General features: G+C 47.2%; 5 protein-coding genes and 1 long non-coding RNA gene across 6 annotated transcripts; 3 read left to right on the plus strand and 3 right to left on the minus strand.

Moving 5' to 3' along the window:
* Positions 1 to 621: 621 nt before the first annotated feature.
* LOC120656179 (pentatricopeptide repeat-containing protein At5g16860-like) lies at positions 622 to 5499 on the plus strand. Its single transcript, XM_039934213.1, has 2 exons — positions 622 to 2994; positions 3814 to 5499. Exon 1 carries the CDS (start codon positions 843 to 845, stop codon positions 2493 to 2495), a length of 1653 nt encoding a protein of 550 aa, XP_039790147.1. The 5' UTR covers positions 622 to 842; the 3' UTR covers positions 2496 to 2994; positions 3814 to 5499.
* Positions 3880 to 5250, plus strand: LOC120653592 (F-box/kelch-repeat protein At1g22040-like). Its single transcript, XM_039931303.1, has one exon. It carries the CDS (start codon positions 3880 to 3882, stop codon positions 5248 to 5250), a length of 1371 nt encoding a protein of 456 aa, XP_039787237.1.
* Positions 5500 to 5962: 463 nt separating the features above from the next.
* LOC120656180 lies at positions 5963 to 8230 on the plus strand. The gene is made up of 2 exons (XR_005667829.1): positions 5963 to 6435; positions 7439 to 8230. It is a non-coding gene; the product is annotated as an uncharacterized LOC120656180 (long non-coding RNA).
* Positions 8231 to 14216: 5986 nt separating this feature from the next.
* LOC120656181 lies at positions 14217 to 14964 on the minus strand. Its single transcript, XM_039934214.1, has one exon. The coding sequence runs from the start codon at positions 14755 to 14757 to the stop codon at positions 14509 to 14511; it is 249 nt and encodes an 82-aa protein (XP_039790148.1). The 5' UTR covers positions 14758 to 14964; the 3' UTR covers positions 14217 to 14508.
* Positions 14965 to 15923: 959 nt separating this feature from the next.
* On the minus strand, positions 15924 to 18718 carry LOC120656183 (phosphopantothenate--cysteine ligase 1-like). Its single transcript, XM_039934215.1, has 9 exons — positions 18566 to 18718; positions 18327 to 18450; positions 17443 to 17487; positions 17211 to 17296; positions 17067 to 17119; positions 16927 to 16986; positions 16745 to 16846; positions 16501 to 16620; positions 15924 to 16387 (listed from the first exon to the last, which is right to left on the minus strand). The coding sequence occupies exons 1-9, from the start codon at positions 18684 to 18686 to the stop codon at positions 16097 to 16099; spliced, it is 1002 nt and encodes a 333-aa protein (XP_039790149.1). The 5' UTR covers positions 18687 to 18718; the 3' UTR covers positions 15924 to 16096.
* A 6325-nt stretch (positions 18719 to 25043) lies between these two features.
* Positions 25044 to 25850, minus strand: LOC120653593 (zinc finger BED domain-containing protein RICESLEEPER 3-like). Its single transcript, XM_039931304.1, has 2 exons — positions 25294 to 25850; positions 25044 to 25207 (listed from the first exon to the last, which is right to left on the minus strand). Exons 1-2 carry the CDS (start codon positions 25652 to 25654, stop codon positions 25044 to 25046), a joined length of 525 nt encoding a protein of 174 aa, XP_039787238.1. The 5' UTR covers positions 25655 to 25850.
* Positions 25851 to 26677: the final 827 nt, after the last annotated feature.

Genomic DNA, 26677 nt, shown 5'->3' on the forward strand with positions numbered 1-26677 from the left:
GTCGTGGGCCCTCGTGGGCCCAGTTGCGTTAACATGTGTTTGCGTTTTTTTAGAGTAGTCTCAGTACCCCGATTAGGGTGTCCCTAATCGCGGTACCCGACATCACTGAACCTCCATTGCCAAGTGTCTACCTGGATCTTGATTCAAAAATTGTGCAGCTGGATTTTGGTCCAATTAAAGGCTTGTTCGGTAAATTCGCTCCACAAGGGGATTGGAGAGCACCAAGGATTTGTTCGGTTCCTTAGGAATCCACCCAGGAATCATTCCACTTAATCAAAAGGTTACATAAGGCAAGCAGTCTGTGGAACCATTCCATGCAACATTTTTCTAGGAACCGAATGGGCCTTGAGGGGGATTTTAACCGGTTGGGGATTTAACCCTCCCAACCCTCTTCGATCCCCTTTAATCCTCTCCAAACTGAACAAGCCCTAGTAAGGTGCCGTCGCCGGAAAGGACCTTCGGGGTTGTTCTCCATTTATCTTCCTCTATTCTTTCCTATCCCTTTTTTTTTATCTGCTAAGGTGGATTCACTGGATTGTAATCCTAATAATATTACACTCGGTCGGTGTCTGTCCACCGGTCAAAATAAAATCGCCTCAATAAAGAAACCATAAATTTTCGCAAGGTCCATTTTACATGTCGTTTTCCCCTTACCCAAACACCAATTTTCCCAGGGTTTTCCTTTTCATGTGCACAACAAAGTACAGGTGTACCGTAATTAGAGGTGAAATTCATACAAAGCTCCCAGACACGCAGTTCCCCAATCCATGTTGTTGAACTATCAGTACCCCGGACAAAAGCGAGAAACCAGCAGCCTGTGCGTTTAGGCTTTTAGCACACACATGATCCTGCGGAGGCTGGTGTCTCTCGTCCTCGATGGCTCCTGGCCGCGCGCTCGAGCCACCGTGGCGGCGCACGCGGCCGCCGTCAGAGCCGGCCACGCGGCAGACGTCTTCCTCTGCAACCACCTCATCGTCTCCTACGCCGGGTGCGGCCTCCTCGACGCCGCGCGGAGGGTGTTCGACGAAATGCCGCGCCGGAACCTCGTCTCGTGGTCGGCGCTCATCTCGTGCTGCGCCCGCGCGGGGAGGCCGGAGCTCGCGCTGGAGCTCTTCGCGCGGATGGGAGGCGCGCGGCCGAGCGAGCACGTCTACGCCAGCGTGGCGCGCTCCTGCGCCGCCCTGCGCGCGCTCGCCTCGGGCGCGCAGGTGCACGCCCACGCCGCCAAGAGCGGGCTCCTCGGCGCGTCCTTCGTGGCCAACTCCATCGTGACGATGTACATGAAGTGCGGGTGCTTCGACGAAGGGTACGGCGTCTTCAGGGCGCTCGCGGAGCCGACCGTCGTGTCGTACAACGCCGCGATCTCCGGTCTGGCGGCGAGCTCGCGGCCGGAGAAGGGCTTGGAGGTGTTCGGGCTCATGAAGCTGCGGGGGCTGCGTCCGGACAGGTTCTCATATGGTGCTGCTCTTGGAATCTGCAGCGGTTTGGAGAATCCTAACATTGGAGCAGCACTGCATTGTGACACTGTCAAGATCGGCCTGGACGTCACTCCTTTCGTGGGCAATGTCATCCTGGACATGTACTCGAAACATGGCACCATCACAGAAGCAGAGCAGGTGTTCTTGTCCGTGGAAGAGAAGGACGCAGTCACCTGGAACACCTACATCGCCGCGCACTCGCGGCATGGCGGCCATACGGAAGCTCTTATGCTATTCAAGAACATGTTGGACACGGACGTCTGCCCGGACGACTTCACGTACGCCAGCGCCCTCACGGCGTGCGCGGAGCTCTCTCTGATCCGCCATGGCGGCCAAGTCCACTGCCACCTCATCAGATGCAGAGAAGACACCGACGTCGCCGTGGGCAACGCGGTCATCAGCATGTACGCGAGGTGCGGCCACATGGTGCTCGCAGTTCGCGCTTTTGATCGGTTGCCATACCGGAACCTGTGCTCCTGGAACACGCTGATTTCTGGGTTCGGCAAGCAGGGCCACGCCCGGGAAGCCATCGCGACCTTCGAGCGGATGAAGGGAACCGGGATCGCTCCGGACTCGATCACGTTCACCGGCCTTCTGGCCGGCTGCAACCACGCCGGACTGGTGGACGAAGGCATGGAGTACCTCAACTCCATGAGCGGGAGGTACGGCGTCTCGCCCGGAGCCGAGCACGTCTCTTGCGCCATCGATCTCCTGGGCAGAGCTGGGAGGCTGAAGGAGGCGGAGGACCGTGTCCTGGCATCCGCGTCCCGCGACGACCCCGTCGTCCTGGGCAGCCTGCTCGCCGCCAGCAGGGCCCACGGGGACGCGGACGTCGGCGAGCGGGCCGCGGGGAGGCTGCTGGCGCTTGGGCCGGCGACGACCTCGCCGTACGTGCTGCTGTCGCACCTGCACGCCTCGGGCGGGCGGTGGGGAGCCGCCGCCGAGGCCTGGCGGATGCTGAGGGGCGGCGCGGCGAGGAAGAAAAATGCCGGCCGCAGCGTGGTCGATTTCAGATAAGAGACGAGAGGGTCGTCGTGGCTGGTGGCGCGGGCACGCCGCCGGTCTCCGGCCCTGGAGATTCTTTCCGGCCCAGGCAGGCAGAGGCCGTTGCGAATTGTGTGGCACCCGAAACTGGGCCGAGCCGGGGGCCCGGGAGCTACCGACGGCGCCGCGCACCGCGGATGGATGGAATCCGAGACGCCGTGTAGAGGGCAAGGCGCCGTTCGCACGCAAAGGCGGACGGGCACGGGGGCGTATTCGTTTCGTTCCCCTCCGGGCCACCACCTCTTCGGCTCTTCTCCTCTGGATTCCACCAACCCGCGCCCCTCTTGGGCTCTTGGCTGCGTGCGTGTCGCCGTCCTCGGCACTTACCCCCTTCCCTGGCGGCCTGCCTGCCTGCCTCTACAGCAGCGGCCCGCCGGCACGGCGACGCGGCGAGCGCTCGCTCAAGGCCGCGGGGGCTACCTGGGTCGTCTGCTCCTCCAGCCCCATCGGAGATCCGCGCTGCCGTTCCCTGGTAACCCCGAACTCCCGCCTGATTCGTGGGGACCCATTCTGGCCCCGCCCAGCTCATCATCCATTAGGTCGTAATTTCTTCCGGGATTGATTGATGAATTAGCCCCGGTGCATAGGTTTCGTCGGTTTGGATTTTTGTTAAGAGTTGAGGCCTTGAGGGCTGAATTGGTATCGGAAGAACACGTTACTCGTGCCGTGCTCTGTCAATCTGGAACCCTTACTGTTTGTACGATCGTACCAATTTCGGAACCCCGGATTTTTCTTTTTTAAATTTTGGGGGTTGAATTCATGGTCCTGTATGAGGTTTTTGGGATTAGAGTCGAAACGTAGGAGTAGAATTAGACCATAAAATGAGCTACTTATGTTAGTGATCCCTTTTTGTTATTTCAGTGATGCCAAAGCGAACATTCAATATGGTCACATACTCATTCTTCTTCATTGCTGTGTAGGGGTTTGCCTCTCATTGTCTCAGTAATGATCTATAGTCAGCGGTACAATGAGTGTTGTGTCTTTCTCAGGAATTTTGTTTTGTAGAATGTGTTCATGTATTTACTCACTTCGTCAGAGAGGGGGCTGAGCTCGAGTGGCTCCTTCGATCCCCCTCTCACGCCGGCAGCCTGGGTTCGATCCCTGGGCCTGCCACCAGGAGGCTCTTCTGCAGCCTTCCCTCTGAAAAAAAAATTACCCACTCCGTTGGAATTCCTGTTTATAGTGGTGTAAATTTTTATGGCGTGTGAATCGCTTTTCTAAATTTGTGCTCTGCTACTATGGATCTCAGATTTATGGTGAGGCTCATAGAACTACTGTTTTTCAAACCCAGATTCAGCGCCTGTTGATGGATGAGAGATGAAAAACTTCATCAAGTAATCAATTTGAAGAAGTTCAGATGGGCTCCATTCTAAGTGTGAGTAGTGCTAAGTCTATGGATCGACATGAGTCATCTGGGACAGATCCTAATAAGAGGGTGAAGGTATCTACTTATGAGTATGGGACGAACCCGAGGATCCTTCCAACACTTCCCGATGAGCTCTCATTCCAAATTCTGGCAAGATTACCACGGATTCATTACCTCAACTTGAAGATGGTTTGCAGAGCTTGGAAGGCAGCAATCACCAGCCATGAACTTTCCCAGCTGAGGAGAGAGCTTCGTGTAAATGAAGAATGGTTGTATGTACTGACCAAAGTCGAGGCAAATAAGCTCGATTGGTATGGCCTTGATCCATTGTTTCAGAAATGGCAGAGGTTGCCACCGATGCCTTCTTTCGTCAATGAGGAATCCACTAGGACTGGATCTTCTGGGTTCCGGATGTGGAATGTTGTGGGCTCAAGCATTAGGATTGCTGATTTCGTGAGGGGCTGGTTCTGGCGCAGGAATGGTTTGGACCAGATGCCCTTTTGTGGTTGCTCAGTGGGTGTTGCTGATGGTTACTTGTATGTTGTTGGGGGCTTTTCCAAAGCTGTTGCCCTGAACTGTGTATGGAGATATGACCCTTTTCTCAACTTGTGGGAGGAAGTAAGCCCAATGATGGCTGGGCGGGCTTTCTGCAAGGCAACATTTTTGAATGGCAAGTTGTATGTAGTTGGTGGAGTCAGTAAGGGTCGGAATGGCTTGCTTCCTCTGCGTTCAGCTGAGGTGTTTGATCCAAAAACTGGACTGTGGAGTGAGCTACCAGAAATGCCTTTTGCGAAAGCACAGGTACTCCCCACAGCTTTCTTGGCTGATGTGCTGAAGCCTATCGCCACAGGAATGGCACCATACAAGGGTAAACTGTACGTTCCTCAGAGCTTGTACTCATGGCCATTCTTTTTTGACATTGGAGGTGAGATCTATGACCCGGAACTGAATTCTTGGTCAGCGATGCCAGATGGTCTCGGCGATGGATGGCCAGCAAGGCAGGCAGGCACAAAGCTCGGTGTCGTGATCGATGACAAACTTTATACCTTGGAGCCTTCTACCTCTTTGGATAGTGGCCACATAAAAAGATACAACTCTGAAGAAGACACATGGGTAACTATCGCCCCACAGGTTCCGGTTAACGATTTCACTGATGCAGAGGCTCCATATTTACTTGCTGGCCTCCATGGAAGGCTGCACGTTATAACAAAGGCGGCGAACAATACTCTCCAGGTTATGCATGCTGTGGTGCAGAATAACACAGGCAGCGGGGCATCAGAAGAAAACGTGTTATGGAACACAGTGGCTTCCAGGAACTTTGGGACGGCTGAGCTTGTGAGCTGCCAGGTTCTTGATGTTTAAAACGAGGTCGCCTTTCACACCTGTAGAGCATACGTTTGGACTAGGTTTCATGCTATGGGCTATCGTTTTAGCCAACAAAGATATAGTTTTTTTTCCTTGTGTGTATGTGTGGTGTGTGGAGATTGGAGAAGGCCTTTAATTTGACATGTATAAGTTGACTCAACTGCTGGAAAGATGTGTATATAGGCATACAATCGACATGGTTACGTACAGTGATCAATTTTTTTTCCAAATAGGTACAGTGATCAATTATAGGCTTCTTTTGGGCATGTTTTTCTGATCCTGAACGGGGGAGGCGGCTGTTCCTCCCCTAGCCATGCGGCATCCTCTTGCTCTGACATCCGGTTCCAGCTTACAAGTTTCAACTACCAAGCCTCGCTGATGCCGACTCTTTAGGTCAACTGGAAAAGTAAGTAGGCGAGCATGGTGTGCAGCTCCGGATTTGCAAGCAGCGTCAGCCGTGTCGATTCTCGTTGGTTGGTGCGATGGACGCAGCAGTGTCGGTCAGCCGACACAGGGAAAGAAATTGCGATCGCTTGCGGCCGATGAACACACGTCTCAATGGCGTCCACAACCTTTTGTAGTTTTGTTAGAGCAATTACAGTAGACCTGTTAAATTTGCTCACCCAAACATGAGTCTCCACTCCAGCAGGACTTAGTTTTGTTAGAGCAATTGCAGTAGACCTGTTAAATTTGCTCACCCAAACATGTGTCTCCACTCCAGCAGAACTGAGTTGTTCACCCAAAAGCCTCTACTCCAGCAGGGCTGAGTAAACAGGCTTATATTTTTTAACCTGACAACTGGCCCCACCTGTCATTCTCTTCCCCTCTCCTGCCCATCCGAGCCGAGCGCGCGTGCCCTGCCCCCGCGCCGCCGAAGCGCACGCCACCGCCACCGTCCGGCGCCGCCGCCCGCTCGGCGTCCACCCGCCGCCTCGACCCCGCACGGCCCGCCTCCCCTGCTGGCGCCACCTCTCCTGCCCGGCGCCACCTCCCTACCTTCCCCGGCCGCCACCACCTACCTCCTCCGCCGTTTCCAGCCGCCGGCGCCGACCCGCCCCACGGACGCCTCCCCGCCGGGCGTCCTCCGCAAGGTCCGTTCTTAAGCAGTGGTACCGTAGCGTTCGCGTAGGAGGCTGCGCCCTCTGTCCGTCCTCCCCGCCGAAGCTGTCCTGGGTCCATCCGGTGAGCCGCTGCCATCTCCTTTGCTCCCCACTTCTTGTAGATTGTGAATTCGGTCAGGGAAACACAGTTTACGTGCCATCCATCTTGTGTCTCTTGGCGGATGCTGGTTCTTGATGGCTCCTGAATTGACCAAAGCTGAGCAATCTATGGCAGAGATCCACCTGATGTTGGTAGCATTTATCAACTAAGCTGCCCCCAGTTAGCTTTGTTCATCTTTACCTGGAGAAGCGAACTTTGTTCGTACCAACAGTTTAACTTCATGTTTATACCTTGGCAATTATGCTCATAACCTTCGGTTCAGTAGTGCTCGAATAGTGGCTGAAGTCTCTGCATATGGCTTTGCCACACCTACTTAATTCAGAAAGAAACTGAGGATCATTAGTGTTAACCTTAGATCAATATGACTGATTACTTAAAAGAACTAAAAGTAGTTTAAAAGGGACAGGTCCATTCCTTGTGATCTTGCCTTCCCACTTGCCATATTGTGTATAGCCTATTTGTAAGCTCAGCTGTCCATACCACCTTAACATATATATGTACTAGCATTGCTCTAACAAAGCATTTTTCATCTGATTCCTTATATAGGGCAAAACCACCTTAGGAGAATATTGAACTCATCAAATCCTGAGGTGGAAAAAAAAGTTGTATTTGCATCGTGTTCGTGTCTCAATTGTCTTTGCATCTCTGTTCTAGTGAGATGGAGCACCTGTTAAAAGTCTAGTACCATTAATGAGAAATGATAATATGTTTGTGAGATGACATCATGTTTTCTTGCAAAGTGACATCTAAGAATCAGATACAGTTGTGTAGAAAAAAACTCTTAATTTCTTCCTATGATGAACCTTGTGTAACAAAATCAGGTATGCTTCTCCATCTTTGCCGGCAAAACTTAGTTATAACAAAATCACCTTTTTTACTTAACCGAAGCTAACAGCTCTAATTTGTGTTATATTATAACAAAATCACTTAATCTCCTGAATATTTTGAGATTTTGTTTGAACAGGTTGGTGGCTGGACTCAAGGGTACAAGGGACTCTGAGTGATGCTAACAGGTTGTTATATTATCCTACTTGCAATCTGAATATAGCTGATCTTTAAATCATATACTGTAAAAGTTTCAGGGAAGTCAAACATCTAGAAGCCAAAGATGTACGAGTAATCCTGAATATTGCTAACTGTTGTAAGCAGGTCACTACATTTGCTTGTTCGTTAGCAAAGCATAGGAAGTCAAACACCCTAGAAGCCAAAGATGTACTCTCTCATGCAGGTGATCCCATTTTGTTTTATGTACTCCCTCATGCAGGTGATCCCATTTTGTTTTATCTTCTAGACTATATGTGATGTCCTTTCGGGTAACATTTTAAATGTCGTTCTGCATAACTTAAGAGTTCTCCATTGCAGAAAGAAGCTGGAATATCACCTTGCCAGGCCTCAGCGGGGATGAAATCAAGAAATTTTGGTTTGGTTTTCTGTCATTCTGCATGATCATGAGCAGAAATTTTGCAGATCAAGAATGCTGTCATTGCAACCAAGAAAGATCGTGGTTCCAGGTGGTTAAAATAGATAGGAATAGATAACCTGGGTGTTCCCAGAATTCAGTGTATGTAACCTGGGGTCTTTTTTACCTCATCTGGGTGACAATAGGCACCACCAATCTTCTTGTGTTGTACTCTCAGCTTTTGAGAATGTAACCTGAGGTCTTTTTGACCTCATCACTGTACACTGTTCTTGATCTGTATAGTATATATGGATTTATTATCAAAAATGAAAAACTCCCTACATGTCATCAGTGGAATGCCTACATGCTCCAATGTAGCTCAATGACATCATCCTCACATCCAGGATTGTAGCAGCAATAGTTTCATGTTCTATCACTGAAGTCCTACATGAATGTTCAGAGGCTGAGTTGATTCAGATGAAGTCCTCGACGCCAGATATCCTACTTCTGTGCACTGACCAGTTGGAGACAGATTCAAACATTCAGCATTATGTTTGCAGTAAACAGGTTACAAAGCTTCATAATGCCAAAAGTTGCAGACTCAATGAGCTCACACAAAAATAAACACTGTTAACACAAAAACAAATCAATCAGTATCCTTCATAAATTAACACTGTTCATAGTTGCCATATCTCACACAAGTGAGGCCCTATTTAGTTCCCACCCCATAAACAACGTAAACGTAAAAAAACCGTCACATCGAATGTTTCGACATATGCATGGAGCACTAAATGAAGTCTATTTACAAAACTTTTTGCATAGATGGGCTGTAAATCGCGAGATAAATCTAATGAGCCTACTTAATCCATGATTTGCAACAGTGATGCTACAGTACCATCCGCTAATTATTGATTAATCATGGATTAATTAGCATCATTAGATTCGTCTCACGATTTACAACCCATCTGTGCAAAAAATTTTATAAATAGACTTCATTTAGTACTTCAAATTAGTAAGATTCCAACGCAAAATTTTTTGCGCTGGAACTAAACAGGGCCTGAGATTTTGCGCCGGAACTAAACAGGGCCTGAGTTTCTGACAGACAGCCAATGCTCCAAGTTCAGCAGCATCCAAAATTCAGATAATATATGCACTGAACACCACCATATGATTATCCTCACATTACATAAAACCCGGCCTTAGAACATGAGAGAGTCTTGATGAGCTAAAAAATTAAACTAGACAATCCTGCATCTACAGCGAAGCACATCAGGGCGACAATCCCAACAAACCTACACCGCAATGCAGCCGATGATTCCCTTCCTTCTCCAGCCGACGATTCTCTGCCTTCCACTGCACACCAAAACAAACCAAGCTGCGTCAGTTTCGTTCATCCGATAATATCCAAGAAACAGATACCGAACGGCCTCCTGCCATGGCAGCGACCGGACGGCTTGGGTGGCGGTGGCGCCTCGGCCGGCTAGGGCGGGGGCGCAGGATGTCGGGCAGGCCGGAGCCGAGCCGGGGACTGGGAGGCGGTGACGCCTTGGCCGGCAGGGCCGCGCGGCGGCTAGGGCGGGGGCCGGGGCGGGGGCGGTATGCGAGGAGGTAGGCCGGAGCCGGGGAGGACGAGCCGGCCGGAGCGGGGGTGGCGAGGAGGCGGAGCGCGGACAGCGGCGTGGCGTCGGAGGAGCCGAAGCTCGCCGGTCGCCGGCCGCTCGATCGAGATTGGGATCAGTGTTTTCCAAACCGATCGGTAACCGCCGGTTACCGCCGATTTTTACCGATACCGCTACTAGGCGGTAATCCATACCGGCGGTAAATTTCGAAAAATTTCGCCCGAATTTAAAATTTTCAAAAATATTTGAAATAAAAAAGGAAAAAATATGGTAAGAAAGTAGAGATGACATACATCATTCTAATATAGAACATGTTCAAATATTTGACTGTTTGGGCACTCAAAAAAATAAAAAAAAACTTTCGGACAGGTAATCCCGAGCAGTATCCTCTAATCCCGAGCGGTATTCGGCGTTTTCCGAGCGGAAATCGGCGCGTTTGGACCGGAAACCACTGCATTGTGAGTATTTCTTGATTTTACACTGATTTTTAGATGTTTGTTATGTAGCTATATTCAAAAACATGTGTTCATATTAGCTATATAGATCCATTTGTTCATGGTAGTTGGATGTTAATTTGTTCATTTTAGCTATATGTATATATGTGTGTTCATATTTCAAATATGTACATATATTTTCATTTGTTCATTTATTCATTTGGACCGGAAACCACTACTATGTATTATATATTGACGATGATGGTTTGTGAGGACTATGGTTGTGATGATTTGCATGGACTATTGTTGTGATGATCTATATAGACTATGGATGTGAATTTCTATTTTTATGGATATGAACTTCTATTTTATGTATGTGTAAATGTTATATAATTGTTTGATATATACCATCAGTAATGATATTTACAAAATTACAGTGAAATGCTGCCAAAATTTTTAATTTTCCAAAGTCATACGGTGTTTACCGGTTAAAAACGACGGTTACCGGTCGGTAAACATCGATTACCGGTCGGTAAACAACGGTTACCTGTTTTTGAATTTGAATTGTCATTTCGAGCGGTTTCTAGCGGTTTTCGGCGATTTACCGCCGGTTTACCGATACCGCTAGTTGGCGAAAATCGCTTTACCGTCGGTAAGGTGAACCCTGATTGGGATCGGGCACCAGAGATCGGGCACCAAGGAAATGGAAAAAACAAATTGGTGGCCCCATAGTTGGCAGGCTAAATAGAAGGCCATCAAATTAGGAGGTGGGAGAAGAAATTTGAAAATCCTACTGAAATGGTAACCTATTCGTTCTCTCTGGCAGTGTTTGATTTGTACGCTAAATTTTTCACGCACGTTTTCCGAGAAGAGAATCTCACATACATGGATTAATAAATGAAGTCTATTTGCAAAAAAATTTTAGGGATGGGTGTAACTTTTCGAGACGAATCTAATGACGGTAATTAATTGATGATTTGCTACAATGATGCTACAGTGATCATCATCTAATCACGTGGTCAAAGATCTCATTAGATTCGTCTCGCGATTTGCACGGGGGTTGTGGAGTTGGTTTTGTAATTAGACTTCATTTACTATTCTAATTTTTTGGTCAAAGATGCAAAAAAAATTTGCGAAATTTTTTTCGGGCCAAACCAAACACGGCCTCTGCTGAAGATTGATTTTTAATATTCACCGACTAAATCTTCGTATAGTAATCTTTGCTCTCTCTTGTGAAGTTCCGCTTAACTCGCGCAGGCTCGGCGCCGGTGGAGTTCACGCCACGCGTGACGGAGCAATGGCTTCAAGGTGTATGCCGTTTTCGCTGAAACGAAAAGGAAAGATCAGTGTCAGGCTTGGGTTGGCCCGTTGGCCGGCACGCACAAAAATGGTTGAATCTTTGCAGAGGTCAATCTATCTATGAGCGTCCTGGGACCACCCTGTCCTAGCCGGCCTAAACATGGGTGAGGGTAGCCTTGGCTGATATAGGTAAGGATGAAAACACATCGGATATGTATGGAAACATCTGAATATTTTGGATTTTTTTTTTGTTTTTTTTTCAATTTTCACTTCCTAGGATGGAAACAGATCATATATATATATATATATATATATATATATATATGGAAACGGATTTGGATATCTCGAATATCTATTTTTTTATTTTCTTCCCATTTCCATCCCTAGATATAGAACATGGCCCTGTTTAGTTACCCAGACTTATTTTAAATCATCTTCCTTTAAGTCCGTCTAAGTCAGTTGAGATCCAAACGGATCTAATCTATAGAAATTAAAATAAATAGGAGGGATTTAAATCTATAAGTCACTCAAGGGTAGTTTAAAGGGAATTATTTGGTCTCTATCCACCAAAGGTAGCTTTAAGTCACTCATTTTAGTCAGTACAACTAAACAGGAGATGACTTAAGAAAAATAATTTAAAATAAGTCAGTAACATTAGTCAGGAGGTAATTTATGGTAACCAAACAGGGCTGAAGTTTGGCAAAGATGTTTTTGAACCGATGATTGCTGAGATTCAGTTAGCAGTAGTAGTTTCTGTTTCTAATGCTCCTCCGATCCGTCCCGTGGTGCTTTAATCTATTTAAATGTTTAGAGGAGTTTCTGTTTGTTATGTAATTTCACATTTGTAAATCTTGAACTCGCTTGTTTCTCTTCTTAAATGCATCGGCGGTGCTCCTACCTAGTTTTTTTTCTTTTTAAAAAAATAATGGAGAAGAACTTGCACGTAGCTGACATCGTTACGGGTTTCGTGGAATTAGTAGTGTTACGTGAGGTGTTTGTTGGTAGGAATGGATAAGCTAACACTGCATCTATTGGCTCTGCTTTGCTCCACGTCACGCCAAGATGTTTGGTCATCACATATTCACATGCCGGGAACATTGAACTTGATTGGTTGGCTTAACCAAAATCTAAGGCTAGTATCAATAGATTTCATGGAAGATTTTATAGTATTAAATATTATTAATTTTACTGATGACAATGAGAGAGAATGATGGAGTTTTATAGCATGTGTGGAGAGTTTTATCACCATAGAATTCATCTGGCACAATTATCTAAACGATAGATGGAGTTTCATGGAATGTGAGGAGAGTTTCATCGCCATAAGGCCGGTCTCAGTTAGAGTTTCATGGCCACAATTACCTAGACTGTGAACTAGGTAACTGTGCCAAATAAGTTTTATGGTGATGAAACTCTCCTCACATTCCATAAAACTTCAACCTTCTCTTTCTTTATCATGTCAGCAAAATTGATGATATTTATTGTCATGAAACTCACTATGAAACTCTGATCGAGACTGGCCTAAAATTGTTAAACACAGTTATCTAGACTGTGTAACGAGACTGTCCTAAGAACCTACTACCAATAGAAATTTACTCTTAAAGCTCGGCTTTGAGGCGCGTGCCCCACTCTCTCGAGCGGAGCAGCAGGGGCGTAGGCTTGGCGCGCGAGCCGGAGCCAGGAACGAAACTGCCATGGGGGCGGAGGGAGAACGTGATCTTGATCGGTTGCCTGGGGCGCGCGGAGGAAGCTCTCCGCACAATCAGAAAGACGCCGCCATCGCTGCGATTGTGAGCCAAACGATGAAACGAATATCCGCGGTGAGGGAGGTGGGCATGTCACGCGTGACGCACTGGCACCCGGCCGGAGCCGGACAGCGCAGGAGTCCCCCGTGCTCTCCGCCGACGCAGATCAAATGCAGTCGCTTAAGTCGCTTAAGCGACTGCTTAAGTTGCAGTCGAAGTAGCGACCGCACAGAAACTCGTCCCGCTCCGCACGCATTTCAGGTTAATGGCCCCTAGGGCACGGTGGAAATTAATGAACGACCGGGCAAGTGCAATACTGCTCGGTGGATGTAACTCTCGTTCTACGATGATCAAATTTGTATAAAAAATAATCATCTCCAAATAAATTTAGTATAAAAATATATATGATTAATCCAATAATATCTTTTATATAAATATTAATGCTATTTTATATAAATTTGGTTAGAATTAAAATTGTTTGACTCTCTAGAAAGAGAGAGTTATTTTTTTTGGAAGCCATCCCCAACCCTCCACCTAGGATGGTTTCTATAGCATTGATTATACTGCCACATAGGATGTTTAGCTTATATGGCACTATATTAAATGAGAGAGAGATGAAGAAACTGGGTCTCATACAAGACCCAGTTTCTACACAAGAACATATGCACTAGACACTACCAAATTTTGTATTGGAAGATAGTAGTGTCCTTATGATGAGTAAACAACAAGTATGATTGGTTGATAGAAAAGAGAATAATTAAGTATTAATTATTGACCCATATGAAGAAACTATGCATTGAGAGATGTAGTTTCTAAACATATTGTTTTGTTTATGTGGCGTTATAGACACTATCTATGGAGAGTTGGGACTGGTCTAGGAGAGTACGTCGCTGAGTTCTATCAATGATCCATCTTATCCGTGCCTGAGACAGTTAGACTACATATCAGGGAGTCCTCGTCTGACTTCCCCTAGCGCTGCGACTGCCTGCCTAAACATTGTCGCTTATGCCAACGTCTAATGTGTGCGATCACATCAGCTGCAAAGGTCAACGGAGCCCTCAGCACCCGAATTAAGGTCACGCGTGACGAACGCAGCCGTGGTGTATGCTAGTAGTAGTGCTGACACACAAAAGCGTTTAATCTTTGCATGTCGGCAGGAGGAAACAGTGTCTTAGCTGAAGTTAACTCGCTGAAGAGAGGAGAAGAAAGAAGAAGAAAAAGAGTGGATCGGACGAAATCACACGGCATGTAAGCCTGAATTTTGGATGGAATTTAAAAAGGTTTTTCTTTTTTTGCCATCTCACGTAACTTGCATCAAGTAACAAACGAAACAACATGATGATCCACATGAAGCGAGCAACAAACGCTCCATAGTCAAGAAACAAACAAACAAAGAAAGAAATGCTAGTACAAATCATGGCAGCCGTACTACCATTCGGCGGCAACCAGACTTCCAGCGAAACTACAAACTACCGTAGCACTTTGTGTGTCTGCACAAGCGACCGGGCAATGGTGGCGCAGCAGACGCGCGCGCGGCTGGATCAGGAAGAAGAAGCTGCAGCTCCGCCGGCCTCGCTCGACGCGGCCGCCTTGGGGTGCACCTTCTTCTTGACGAGCCCGAACAGCCCTCCTCCCCTGCCGCCGCCCGACGGCGAGGCCTTCTTCTTCTCGGCGGACGTGGCGCCCCGCCGCCTGGCCGTCTCCTGCTCCTCCATGCGCCGGAGCTTCTCCGTGTACGCGTTCTTGAGCACGTACGCCTCCACGAGGTCGCCTCCCATCATCGACGCCATCTCGGATCCTCTGCTGGGTCGCACTCCCAAGCTCTTCGCTTCTGATCCTCTCTGCTCAAGTAAGCTGATGTCAGCTGCTTGCTCTCGCTCCGTGAGCTCGTCGAGCAGAGCTGGGGCGCGTGCCCGTAATTTTATAGGCTCGAGGAGAGCAGAGCAGAGCAGGGGCAACGCCCAGCACGCAAGCTGAGGCGAGGAAACTGCCAGGGGCGTCGAAGAATCTAGGTTGCTTGGGGGGCGAAGAAGCTCGCCCTCGGCACGCCGAAAACGAGCCGCGCTGCGAGCCTCCACCAACGGAATTCCCGGCGATGTCACGCGTGACGCACCGGCCGGCACCCGGCACAGAAAAGTCTCCCCCGCGCCTACGCCGTCGCCGTCGCGCTCCGTCCTTCCTCCGCCCGCGGGGCGAGACCACGACGGCAGGGCCGGGATGGCGGGTATGATCTCTGGCGATCGCGGCGGGGGCTCGGGTTGGGTTGACGGTTTACTCGCGAGTTTCCGGGGGAAATTCCGGAATTGTTCTGCCGGCCGCGGGCGGTGGTCGATGGTCGGTTCGGATAGGACATAGGAGGTGAAAACTGAAGCGCGGTGGAAGTTGCTCCATCGGCGACCTGCCGTTCAGCTCTGGTCCACGGGCACGGTGGAAAAAGATGACGCTCGTCGTATTCTCAAAAAGTCAAAAAGACGACGCTCGGCGACCGCCTTCTGGAGCTGCAGCCGGCCGGGCCGGGACCGGTCCGTTAGGGAAGGCGCGTCTGGTACTGTGGTACAAGCGTCAAACGTGCACGTGGCCATTATTGTTTGTCACTGAATTGCTAGTACTACTAGATAGATTTCTGGCTATGATGAAGCCCGCCGCTAAACTCCATCAAACAAGTAAATATACAGTTCATGTAAGAAGCATTTCTCATTCAAAAGGTATTGATTAAGGAGCGGGTTAACGCGCGATCCACCGCAGCGCCCTTCACCGCCGCCGGCGACACGCCCCTGCCGCCGCCGGCTGCGGCCGCCTCAGCCGCCGCCCATCACCGCTCGCACGCTAACTTCTCTCATTCCTCACCCCCGTCGCCCACCACACGCTCCGGTGGCCTCCGCCTCCGCCTCCGCCTCCGCCTCCGCCGGCCCTGGTGGGATGAAGCTCCCCTAGCAACCCCGAATTGATTAATAGGTTGAGGAAAACGGTACATCCAACTTTTATCTTTCTTTCTTTCCCTTGTATTTTCGCGGGGCAGAAAAGGAACAAATATATTAGTGCTGTTTACGTACATACACATTACATTTTATAGATGGGATAGTTTCAGAGTTGATGGGGCTTTCTTCTTGTCCTGACTCCATGTTTACCTTAAGCCAGACTTTTCATGCCCAACGGTATAAGAGTTTCGAAGTCATTCTTGGCACACCCATCTGTGCTGCTATATATGTACTTTGAGTGGCTCTTCTCCAGGAGCTTGATAATATGCTCCTCCAGATCCTCATCCTCACTGCACCTCCGGATAGTGTTCCTTTCGCCATTCGAGACGATGACGACCTCCTCTTTGTAGGTTGCAAGCAGATTGGCCACAACCACGTTCATCTTGTACTTACTCAGAGCCATTTCTGCTTTCTGAATGAGAATATCTGAATCTGTCTCCAGCTGCATGCCATTCATTTAAACAGGGGTGTAAGATTGCATAAACCTACCTAATAGCCGTTTGGCGTGAGAAATTTTCTCTCCCATGGTATCACCATTCTACAGGCAAAACTGACCTTGAAAGATATGCAAAAGGCCGTGGGGGCCCATTGGTTTCGAAGAACCGAAAGCATTTTGGGGACCTGACTTAGCTTCATATCCAGTGGGCCTCCGGCTGACTGAATCTTATGTTTGGCCTGCACAATAATTGAATTCCCTATGAATCATGCGAGGTACTACTTTGCAGTAAAGCATGATAAAAGAATTCTGGATGAGACGTTTAACCCAATCAGGCAACACATCCCCTACTGTAAATCATACCATGCTATCCCACGGAACATAAAAGTCAGACACAGCGGCAGCGAGATAGAACATCCCGTGGGGACCCACAGAGCTCATACATGTAGCCACCATCTTCAGTAACTGTAATAAAGTGTTGTGCGATGCTGTTCAGATTACCTTACTCCCATGTGACTCAAAGAAATAAATCAAAATTGCAGTACCTGAAGATATTCAAATATCGTGGTGAATGGGAGTTTTAACAGAGATCCTCCTTCAATAGCCTGCGAGAAATTCACCTATTAGCCAATGTCTGCACATCTGTGAGCCACTATCAAGAGCTGATAACGAGCACATGTTATACCTTGCTATACTCCCCAATTGCCTTCTTTACCACTGTCGTGTGGGACTCAACCACTGATCAAACAAACATAACAGATTCTAGCACAGTTAGGAATTGGTCTTCATATATTTTTTTAATGTGCACTAGAAGCCGTAAATTACTAACCTTGAACCTTCGATTCTGTAGTTACATCAAAGAAATTGAGAAATGAATCATCAGGCAGGAACCTACAGAAAGGTTGGCAGCTCCCACTGCCCTCACGCAGAACAGCATAAAGTGTTTCAGAAATTACCGTCAAGTTATATCGAGAACAGTCTTCTTTGCAGTACGTAGGTACTTAACAGTTGACAAAACTGAAAGATAAAAATTGTGGACTAGCTATAGCCTTGTGGATTACCGTCGATGCACGAAGATGACAGCATAACCAGCCTTTAAGAAATACCTATATCACCGGGGGGGGAAAAGGAAATCAGTACTCGGGAGTACTTACTATTCATCAAAAGTTGTACTGGAAAGAGACTATTCATACTTTCAGTGCATTTATGAGACAGCTATCACAACTAACAAGGGATCACATGGCAAACCATATGTTCAAGCCAATATAACATTCTGTACAAGCACATCAGAAACTATGAGGCATGAAAAGCATGATCTCTTAGGTTTTAAAGGAGACACAAAGATTTGTTCACTGAAAACACATGACATTAACAACTGTAAACATTCCCTATTTTAGATGTATATAAAAAGGTGCAGGAAAGACTGCCACTGGAAATTTAGGGATAATTTGCACTGGAAAGGTGCAGTAAAGACTGCCAGTGGCTATAGAAAATAAAAGACAAATCCATCATCCCAAATGGGGCCTGAAATCAGTTTTCGTATCTTTTTTTGTCATGACCGAAATTACTGTTTTCCCGAAATTTTGGGGTGCTAATCGGAAGGTGCACTTTTTAGTCCAAAATTCGGTGTTTTCGCTGTGGACTAAAAAATTCAAAAAACGAAATTCCAATCCCTACTTGAAATTGCAATAGTTTTGAAACACGTTCTCAAGTGGGCCATATTGCAGTGTACATGCTTTCGGGACCAGCTCATAATCAGGAGCCAGTTACTACGCGTATCATATCATTGTAGCACACTTTACAATCTTTCGTGGCGAGGAAAACTTATGATCACGGTTGACCGGAGCGTCTGTGTGATTTGGAACAGAGTGCACTATTGGAAAGCCACTCACCATCATCGCGCATAAAAGCACGACGAGCAACTGAAGCTGGCAAGAAAACTTACTCGGTGGACGCGGCGCCGCGGTGGCCGGAGCTGAAGTTGTCGATGTAGCGCACGCACCGCTGCTCCAGCGGCACCGTCGTCCCGCCCGACGTGACGCACACGATCCGCCGCCGCCCGCCGCCCTCTGCGCGCGCATTGCGAAACAGGCTCGCACGGGTCAGCTACCGCACGCCGGCGCGCCTCGGGTGTTCGACGAAAAGACCCGCGCACGTCGCGTGCGCTCCGCAGTCCCAGCGTACCTGATGACGGGTGGGAAGAGTTGCGGGCGACGAATTCCTGAATCCTGGCGACGACGGCGCCGGTGTCCCCCAGCGGCGGCGCGGTGGCGAAGAAGGATTCCGGGTCCTCCGCCGCGACCATGGTGGCGGGGGTTTGGAGGCCGGCGGGCGGTTTGGGGCAGCGGCGAGAAGGGCAGAGGAGTATTTAATGGAGCGCGAAACTACCCACCACCCCACGGACCACGGTTGGCAGTTACTCTCTTCTATCCGGCCGGCTGAAGTTCGCCAAAGTCCTCCAACCTCCATGACTCCGATCCATCGGCATCGCCAAAGTTCAAATTCGTGTACGAGTCCAGGTAGTCGTACTGGTACTTTTACCCAGCCGAATTTCAATCGGGGACGGCGCTGAATTAGCTTTTCTTCACAATAAACCGCATGGTTTTCCTTTATCAAGTTTTCTTCGAAACACAGTATACACACAGACCCTCATATACACGTAGGTATGCTTATAAAAATACAAGCGAGGAGTTAAATCTGAGTGGATATATTCCTTTCGTTATCAGTTGAGGTACTCAGTTTGCAATTCGATAAATATTTTGACAATGGACAAATTACATCTCCATCTGAATAACAAAATCGGTTGTACATCGAGATGGGATATTTACCGGCAAATTACAGCCCTGTTTGGCTGGCTTTAAATGGCTGGGCTGGAGGCTTGGCTGGAGCAGCCAGCCAAACCAGGTGGCAGGTGCTGCCACCGCCAGCCACAGCCAAACCAGCCGCAGCCACCGCCAACCATTTCAAAATGTCTGATCTACATTGTCCAGTTTAAGAAAAATGATCCAACAACACCAATTCAACCGAACGGCTGGGCTGGAGCATCCAGCCAAATCAACGTAGCAGGCTCCTTCTCCAACGATCCGAACAGGTCGTTAATTGGATGACATAGTTTCCGGCAGAAAGACGCCATCTTTTAGTCATAAGTCATATAAGTAGTATTGGATTTTTAGCATTGGATTCTAAGCATTGGATTCTATAAAAAATTATCACAAATAGGATCGAAGAAAAAGGGAAAGCACAAGGTTCGCACGAACAATGTGCATAAACAAGGAGCGCTCAACTCTATCAGAAGTAAATCGCACGAATGTAATAATTACATTTGCATAAACAGTTTTATGTGAGGATGATATGCTGTAGAGGGAATGTATACAGATGACTATTGCTATAAGAATATGACCTAATACGGTAGCAAGTCTTTTCAATATATACTCAGAGAAATTAAAGTTTGATTGCCTAAACTTTTTTTAGTGGGAGAGAGCAAGGCCAGTGAAAATGAGACGGTGTTCCACGCTAAAAACGTTCCATCCCCGCGTGCCGGTCTGGTAGCATGAATTTGACTCACCATTATTCCCATCCACGTGAATCGCGGCGCGCGGGAACAAATTAGATACACTAATTAATGGAACGAAACCATGTGAAAAACAGAACACACGGGCCGCGCCGCTGGGTGGGATGTTTCGTACGTGGCTGGGCGGGGGCGCCGTGGCCGCTACACCTGCCCATGCCCGGCCGCGCCGCGCGGATATCGCGCGCGCGGCGGCCTTTCCCTGGGCGCGGGCCGGAGGCGGACCTAACCTAATTAAGCGACACACTTTTGTTACATGATGATGAAGCGCCTGCGTTTCTGGTTGAGCAACGACCGTGAACGGGCCACGATGGGATGGATAGCTACCAAGTAGGAAGAACCTCTTGCCGTACGTACTACTTATAGCTGCTGGTGGCCTGGCGTCATTACATCAACACTCAACCGCCGGCCGGGATCAATCATGCATGCATCAACCGATCAATAACAACGTACTGTAGTCAGGTTAGGGATTCCTTCTCTGTCACTGACGCGTGGTGTGGGTTCGTGTCCTAACTGCAGGGCGAAGTACTGATCCTCGCGTGGCGGCGCGGCCCTTCCGATCCGTCCCGGCAACTACTGGTGCAGTAACCCTTTTGGGTGCACTCAGCTCCGTGCAGTGGCCTATCTGCACGCACGCTCAGGCCTCAGGACCGGTTGATGTCTTGACCAAAGAATGCATGCATGTGCTCAACGACTCAATCTAATCTATAGTTGGCCAAACGGGCCGTCCGGCACGATCCGGGTGTGGCCTAGACACGACACGGCCCGGCCCTATCTAGCACGATGACTTAGTTGGGTCGTGCCAGGGCGCCCGCCGTGCCCCCGCCGCGGCCCAGGCACGACACGAAGGGCGGCGGGTTTTTTATTTTTTTATTTTTTATTTTCATTTTTTACAAAAATATATTTTTGATTTGGAAAATTACAGAAATATATCCCGGTCGCCCGGCAGCCGGGCGGCAGGGGTTTATCTGCAAAAAAAAGACGACAAAAAATTGCAGACAGGTCCATGGGGACCGGCCGCCCGGCAGCGGGGCGGCCGGCCCCCCACCCCTATATAAGGTGTTGGCTGCCCCTCACCCCCTCATTTGCCTTACTAAAAATCCAGAAAAAAGAAAAGAGAGGGAGAGAGGGAGAGGAGGGGTGAGGGATAGGCAAAACGGCGAAGCCCTGTCGAATTTTCAAGCCGGCGACTTTAGTTAACTAAAATTTTCTACATTTTATAAATAGATTATGTTGTTATTTTTTTTGAAACAGTAGATTAGCAATCTGTTCAATTATTGTTAGGAGTGATTAGTGGTACATTTAGGTGCAGTTACTTATAGTGATTAGCGTTGATATAGTACATTCAGTGTTAGAATTAGTATTAGAAAATACTAGAAAATTATTAGAGAAGTATTAGAAAATAAAAAATGCAAGATAATATTAGAAAATTGTAGAAAATGTTAGAAAATTGTAGAGAATTATAGAAAATTGTAGAGAATGTTAGAAAATTGTAGAAAATGTTAGAAAATTGTAGAAAATTATAGAAACTATTTTGTTGAAATAGTAGATTAGCAATCTATTTAATTATTATTAGGACTAATTAGTGGTACATTTAGGTGTAGTTACTTGTAGTGATTAGCGTTGATATAGTACATTAGCAATCTAATTAATTAATCTTAAAAATTGTAAGATAATATTAGAAAATTTATAAAATGTTAGAAAATATTAGAAATTATCATTAATGGTTAGAAAATCTTAGAAATTATTTGGGAAATATTAGAAATATTTAGATGTGTGTGATTGTATTGTATTGTTTTGATCTTACGTGGTAGGTATGGCCGGGGTTACTCCTGCGTTGCTGGACCCAACAATAGACTCGGGTCACCGGTCCTTCCTTGCGAAGGTTCAGCACCAAGAACTAAACGTGCTGCGTCCACGTCCACCTGCAGCGTTGGTTGCTGTAGACCCACGATGGGTGCCCAGGTGATATGTCGTCTATTTTCTGTTTTTATGCGTTATACATTTCGTTATATAATGTATTAACATTTGAGCATTGTATGATGCAGGCTGAGCGAGGCAGGTCTTCTCACTGTGGCTCGTCTTGCTGAGAGTGCTTTGGTGAAGCTAGACAAGTCTCTACTTTCAGTTCTCGTTGACAGACGGAGACCTGAGACACACACGTTTCACCTCCCTTGTGGGGAGATGGCACCGACCCTGCAGGACGTTGCGATGCTGCTTGGTCTTCCTATCACCGGAGACGCTGTCGTGCCCCGCGTGATACCTTCTACGTGGCTGGAGGATCTTGAGGAACGTTTTGCAGGTGTTGCCACCACGATTGATCCTGAAGATTTCAATGAGCACCCACAGTCGAAAGGCCCTTCCAAGTCATGGCTCATACAGTTTCAGGTACAATTTCGTACAAAACGATGTGTTGATGTATTTTATGGCTTTGAAATAACTCATGTGTTTCTTATTCTCAATGTTCGTACTTCATTGCAGCCGGATCTGTTGGCAGCCCATGCTGATGACTACAGCGTGACTAGATCACTCGAGGCATACCTGCTGTGGTTATTTGGGTACATCATGTTCAACAGGTTGCCACTGCTCAGCACGTATAGATCAAAATAGGGATCATAGTGTATCTAGCTGCGAGTACGAGATCACAGGTTGCCACTGCTCAGCACGACGATCACGGGTTTCGCATATGTCGCATTGTTTGCCCAGACAAACGTGACAAAAGACGACAGCCCAATAGCATTGCCCTTTCACCATTTCAAAAAGATGTGACAACACAGTAACCACATCAGCTCACTTTCAAAGCAGTCTCTCGGGCGAGGACGACGGAACTGTCATTATACAGCGAAGGTCTGTGGCGTGTAGTGGGGAAGGCGGCATCTAGGCATGATCGACCGAGCGGCAGCGATGCAGTACTGTGAGTCTGCATGCACTTAGATGCTCTGCATGCACAGAGATGCATCGAGTAGTCAGTTCGAGAATTGAATCTAGCCTTTTCAGTGTTCGGTCAGCTAGCCTCTTCACTGTGTTGTCATGTAGGCTTTTCAGGTCCATTTACACTCCACACTCCGGGTATCAGACCTTTGTGCGCCTATAAATACTCCGAAGTTTGTGAACTCCCAGCAGCACTCAAATACCAAAGCTCATTGTATACCCAATGTCTGGAGGTGGGTCTAGCAGGAAGAATTACTACGGTTTTGGGAAAGGAAAAGGGGGAAGAAAGGGAGACCCCATAATATGGGAGGGGCCTCTTGGACCTGACTCCTTTCCGAAACCAGTGTTTGAGTTTCCGCCACAGCACAAGAGTGAATTTACCAATGAAACTCCTCTACGACAATACGATAACCGTAGAGAACCGTGACCAAAATGCAGACATGGTGAGGACTGCTTAGTGCAGATGTGCACCGACGGGATGGATGGCGGTCGGCGTTTCTTCAAATGCCCACACGCATGGGTAATACACTATTGTTTTATTTCGTTATCTTCATTGAGATACCTTACATGAAATTTATTTTGCAGTCTTCAGATGCTTCAGAAAACTGTGGTTTTACTAGGTGGGTCGATCCTGCACCAATTGATTCAGTTCAGGAGTTAATCGAGTACCTCCAGATAAAGATCTTTGATCTGGAATGCAAGGTAAACCATTACGAGGAATTGAGCGAGAGTAACAAAGACGACGAAGATGATGATACCAGCAATGCTGCCGCTTCACAGGATGAACCATGCACTATTCCTTACTGCAATTGCCCTTGTCACAAGAAGAAGGGCCCTACCCCTCCGGCACCACCGCCTGCACCACCTGCAATGGGTGGATACTGCGGAGAAGGCTCAACGCAGTTTGCTACGTGGGGGTACGACTACTAAGACTACCTAGTGCTAGTCACATGCTGCATCATTGTGTTTGTTGTGTTTTTCTAAATTACCTAAGGCATGTTAGCTTAGTTCAGAATCTGTTTACCGTAGTTGCAACGGGTTCTGCCATGCCACTGCATGTCTGATGTGTGTTTCATTAACGTTGTATTATGATGTAATTCCTATGGTTTACATTGTGTATGCAGTTTTTAGTTCTTAATTCTTACCGTTATATTTGATGTGTGGTTCACAGTATTCTAGTCTCCTGAAAATATCCGAAAATATTAAAGTCAAGTTCGAAGATTCACTATATTGCTTGTGCGTGCGTGGCACCTCGGCGCCGTGATCTGTGGCGCCAAGACGTGTTATCTCGGCGCCACATATTACAGCGCCGACCCCAGGGTCTATTTCTGCAAAAAGTCACAAAAAGGGAAAAAATGTGAAATTATTTCACGAAAAGGGCTAAATTACAAAAAATAAGGCCGGCCGCCCGGCAGCCGGGCGGCCGGGGGGGCCGGCCTCCCCGCTGCCGGGCGTCACCCTGGGCGTTCGGTTCTAACCGAACCGATCGGTTTGGTTCTTCGGTTCTTGAAGAACTTCGGTTCCTGGAAAACAGGAACCGTTCGGTTCTTTTCAAAGCTAAGAACCGAGAAACTTCGGGTTCGGTTCTTTCGGTTCGGTTCCGGTTATAACCGAAAGAACCGAACTTCCAGGATGTACAAAAAATAGCCCATTCAATAGCAAATTTTGACAGCATTTCACCTAATTTTTCATGCAATCAACAGGGATAATTCAATATAAAACAACAGCACAAGACATAAATATTATGGTTCTCTCAAATTCAAAGAACAAGCAACAATCACTAACAATCCAGTGATTCACGCTCAGAACTCACAAGCAGTACTACAATTCACAGTTTTAAAATAAAAGCAGCAGCCAGCAAGCAGTTTCAAACTTGGAATAATTAAAAACAGCAAGGCACGAAGCCACCACTCATTTCCTCAACATGCAAGCAGCCAAGCAGTAGGCCACAACAACACCCTTCGACCTTCGTCAACGACTTAACATCAACAAGCCTGAAAATGGTTTACAAACTGAAACAAGTAAGAAAGAATAGAATGTATGTTGACTAAACATTTTTAAATTCAAGTGTTTAACTCAGCAAGCAAGGCAGAGCAGGCAGCAGTATTGCAGCAAGCAGGGCAGCAGTATATGACTAGAAGAAATGAATATTAGCTCACATGGTCATTTTTCTTTAGATGAGTTCTTGTTTTTGCTTTCCTTGGAGGACTTGCTTGGCTGGGAGCTAATGTTGGTGGATGTAACCATCTTCTTTTTGCTGCCTTGGATTTGTGACTTGGCAGCATGTGCATCAGCAATTGCTTTGTCCTTAAATTCCTGAATAATATCTGAAAACAGAAACAGCAAACAATGGATATGTTAAATAATTTTTCATTGTTGAAAACAACAAATAAATAGTACAATAAATAGTTACCTTCTTCTAGTTTGGTCAACTCTTCTGTATTCTCTACAACATTGATAGGAGTTCCTCTTCTAAGCCAATCTTGAGTGCAAACAAGAGCTTCAACCATAAATGGAGTGAGTGAACTCCTAAAATCATCTAGAATGCGGCCACCTGTGCTAAAGGCAGATTCACTAGCAACGGTGGAGATTGGGATGGCGAGCACATCACGAGCCAAGCTGGACAATATTGGAAATCTAGTTGACTGCCCCTTCCACCAAGTAAGAATATCAAACTTTTTGCAATCTTCTTCACACTCTTCGGCCAAGTATCTATCCAATTCAGTCCTGCTGCCCCTGCTGCAACTGCTTGCTGTTCCACTATTCAGCTTCATCTTCTTTACAATTCTAGTCTTCAACTTTCTAGCTCTCTCTCCACCTTGCTTAGATGGGGGTGAATCACTTGGCTGAGAGGACACTTCACTTGGAGAAGAACGATTGTTCCTATATTCTTCAAAAAGTTCTTGCAAACATTTGGTAATTGCAGCCCAAACTTTCTGCCCAACACCATCTCCATAAATCTCATCGATTGCAATTTATGTATATTGTGAGAGCTTGTATCTAGGATCAAGTACAACAGCAACAAAAATCAGCAAGTTAATATTTTCCTTGACCTTCTCCTTTCCCTTTGCCGTCTCATTTTGCAATTCCAAATTTTCATGCCATTGCCCCCAATACTTGTCATACTTGTCTTTCATTCTTCTTCCCATTTCTTGCTGTAAAAAATCAGAACTACTCATCCATTCATTTATTAGCTCATTGACCTCTCCAATCTCATGAAAGTAAGTGTGAGCAGTGGCACTTAACGAGGCTGAAACACGTTTTGTTATTTCAGCAAAGTGGCCTAGAAAGTCAGCTAGTTTTCTTGCATTCTCCCAATCAAGCTCATCAGGAACTCCTGGACCAGGAACACCTGGTTTAATGTCACTAAGCAATTCAATTGTATAGTATGGATCTTCATCCGGATACCTTGCAAAGACCCTTTCATATGCGCAAGCAGCTTTTAGTATGTCATAGGTTGAGTTCCACCTAGTGCACACATCAAGGTTCAAGAATGCCTTGCTGTCCACTTTTTCCCATTCAGCAATCTCTTTAAATTTGGCTATTCTTGATGTGCCACCCCTAACAAATTTAACTGCAGCCCCGTACACGCTTGATAGATTGGTCTACTTCTTTCAGCCCATCTTGGACAATCAAGTTAACTATATGTGCAGCACATCTCATGTGAAGGTACTTGCCATCTGCTATGCTAGTTTTCAAACTATTCATTTGTCTTCTCAAGTAACTAACACCACTATCATTTGCACTAGCATTATCTACCGTTACTGTCATTACTTTCTCCAACCCCCATTTAAGCA

This window comes from Panicum virgatum, chromosome 1N (assembly GCF_016808335.1).
Source record: "Panicum virgatum strain AP13 chromosome 1N, P.virgatum_v5, whole genome shotgun sequence".
NCBI classification, from domain to species: Eukaryota; Viridiplantae; Streptophyta; class Magnoliopsida; order Poales; family Poaceae; genus Panicum; species Panicum virgatum.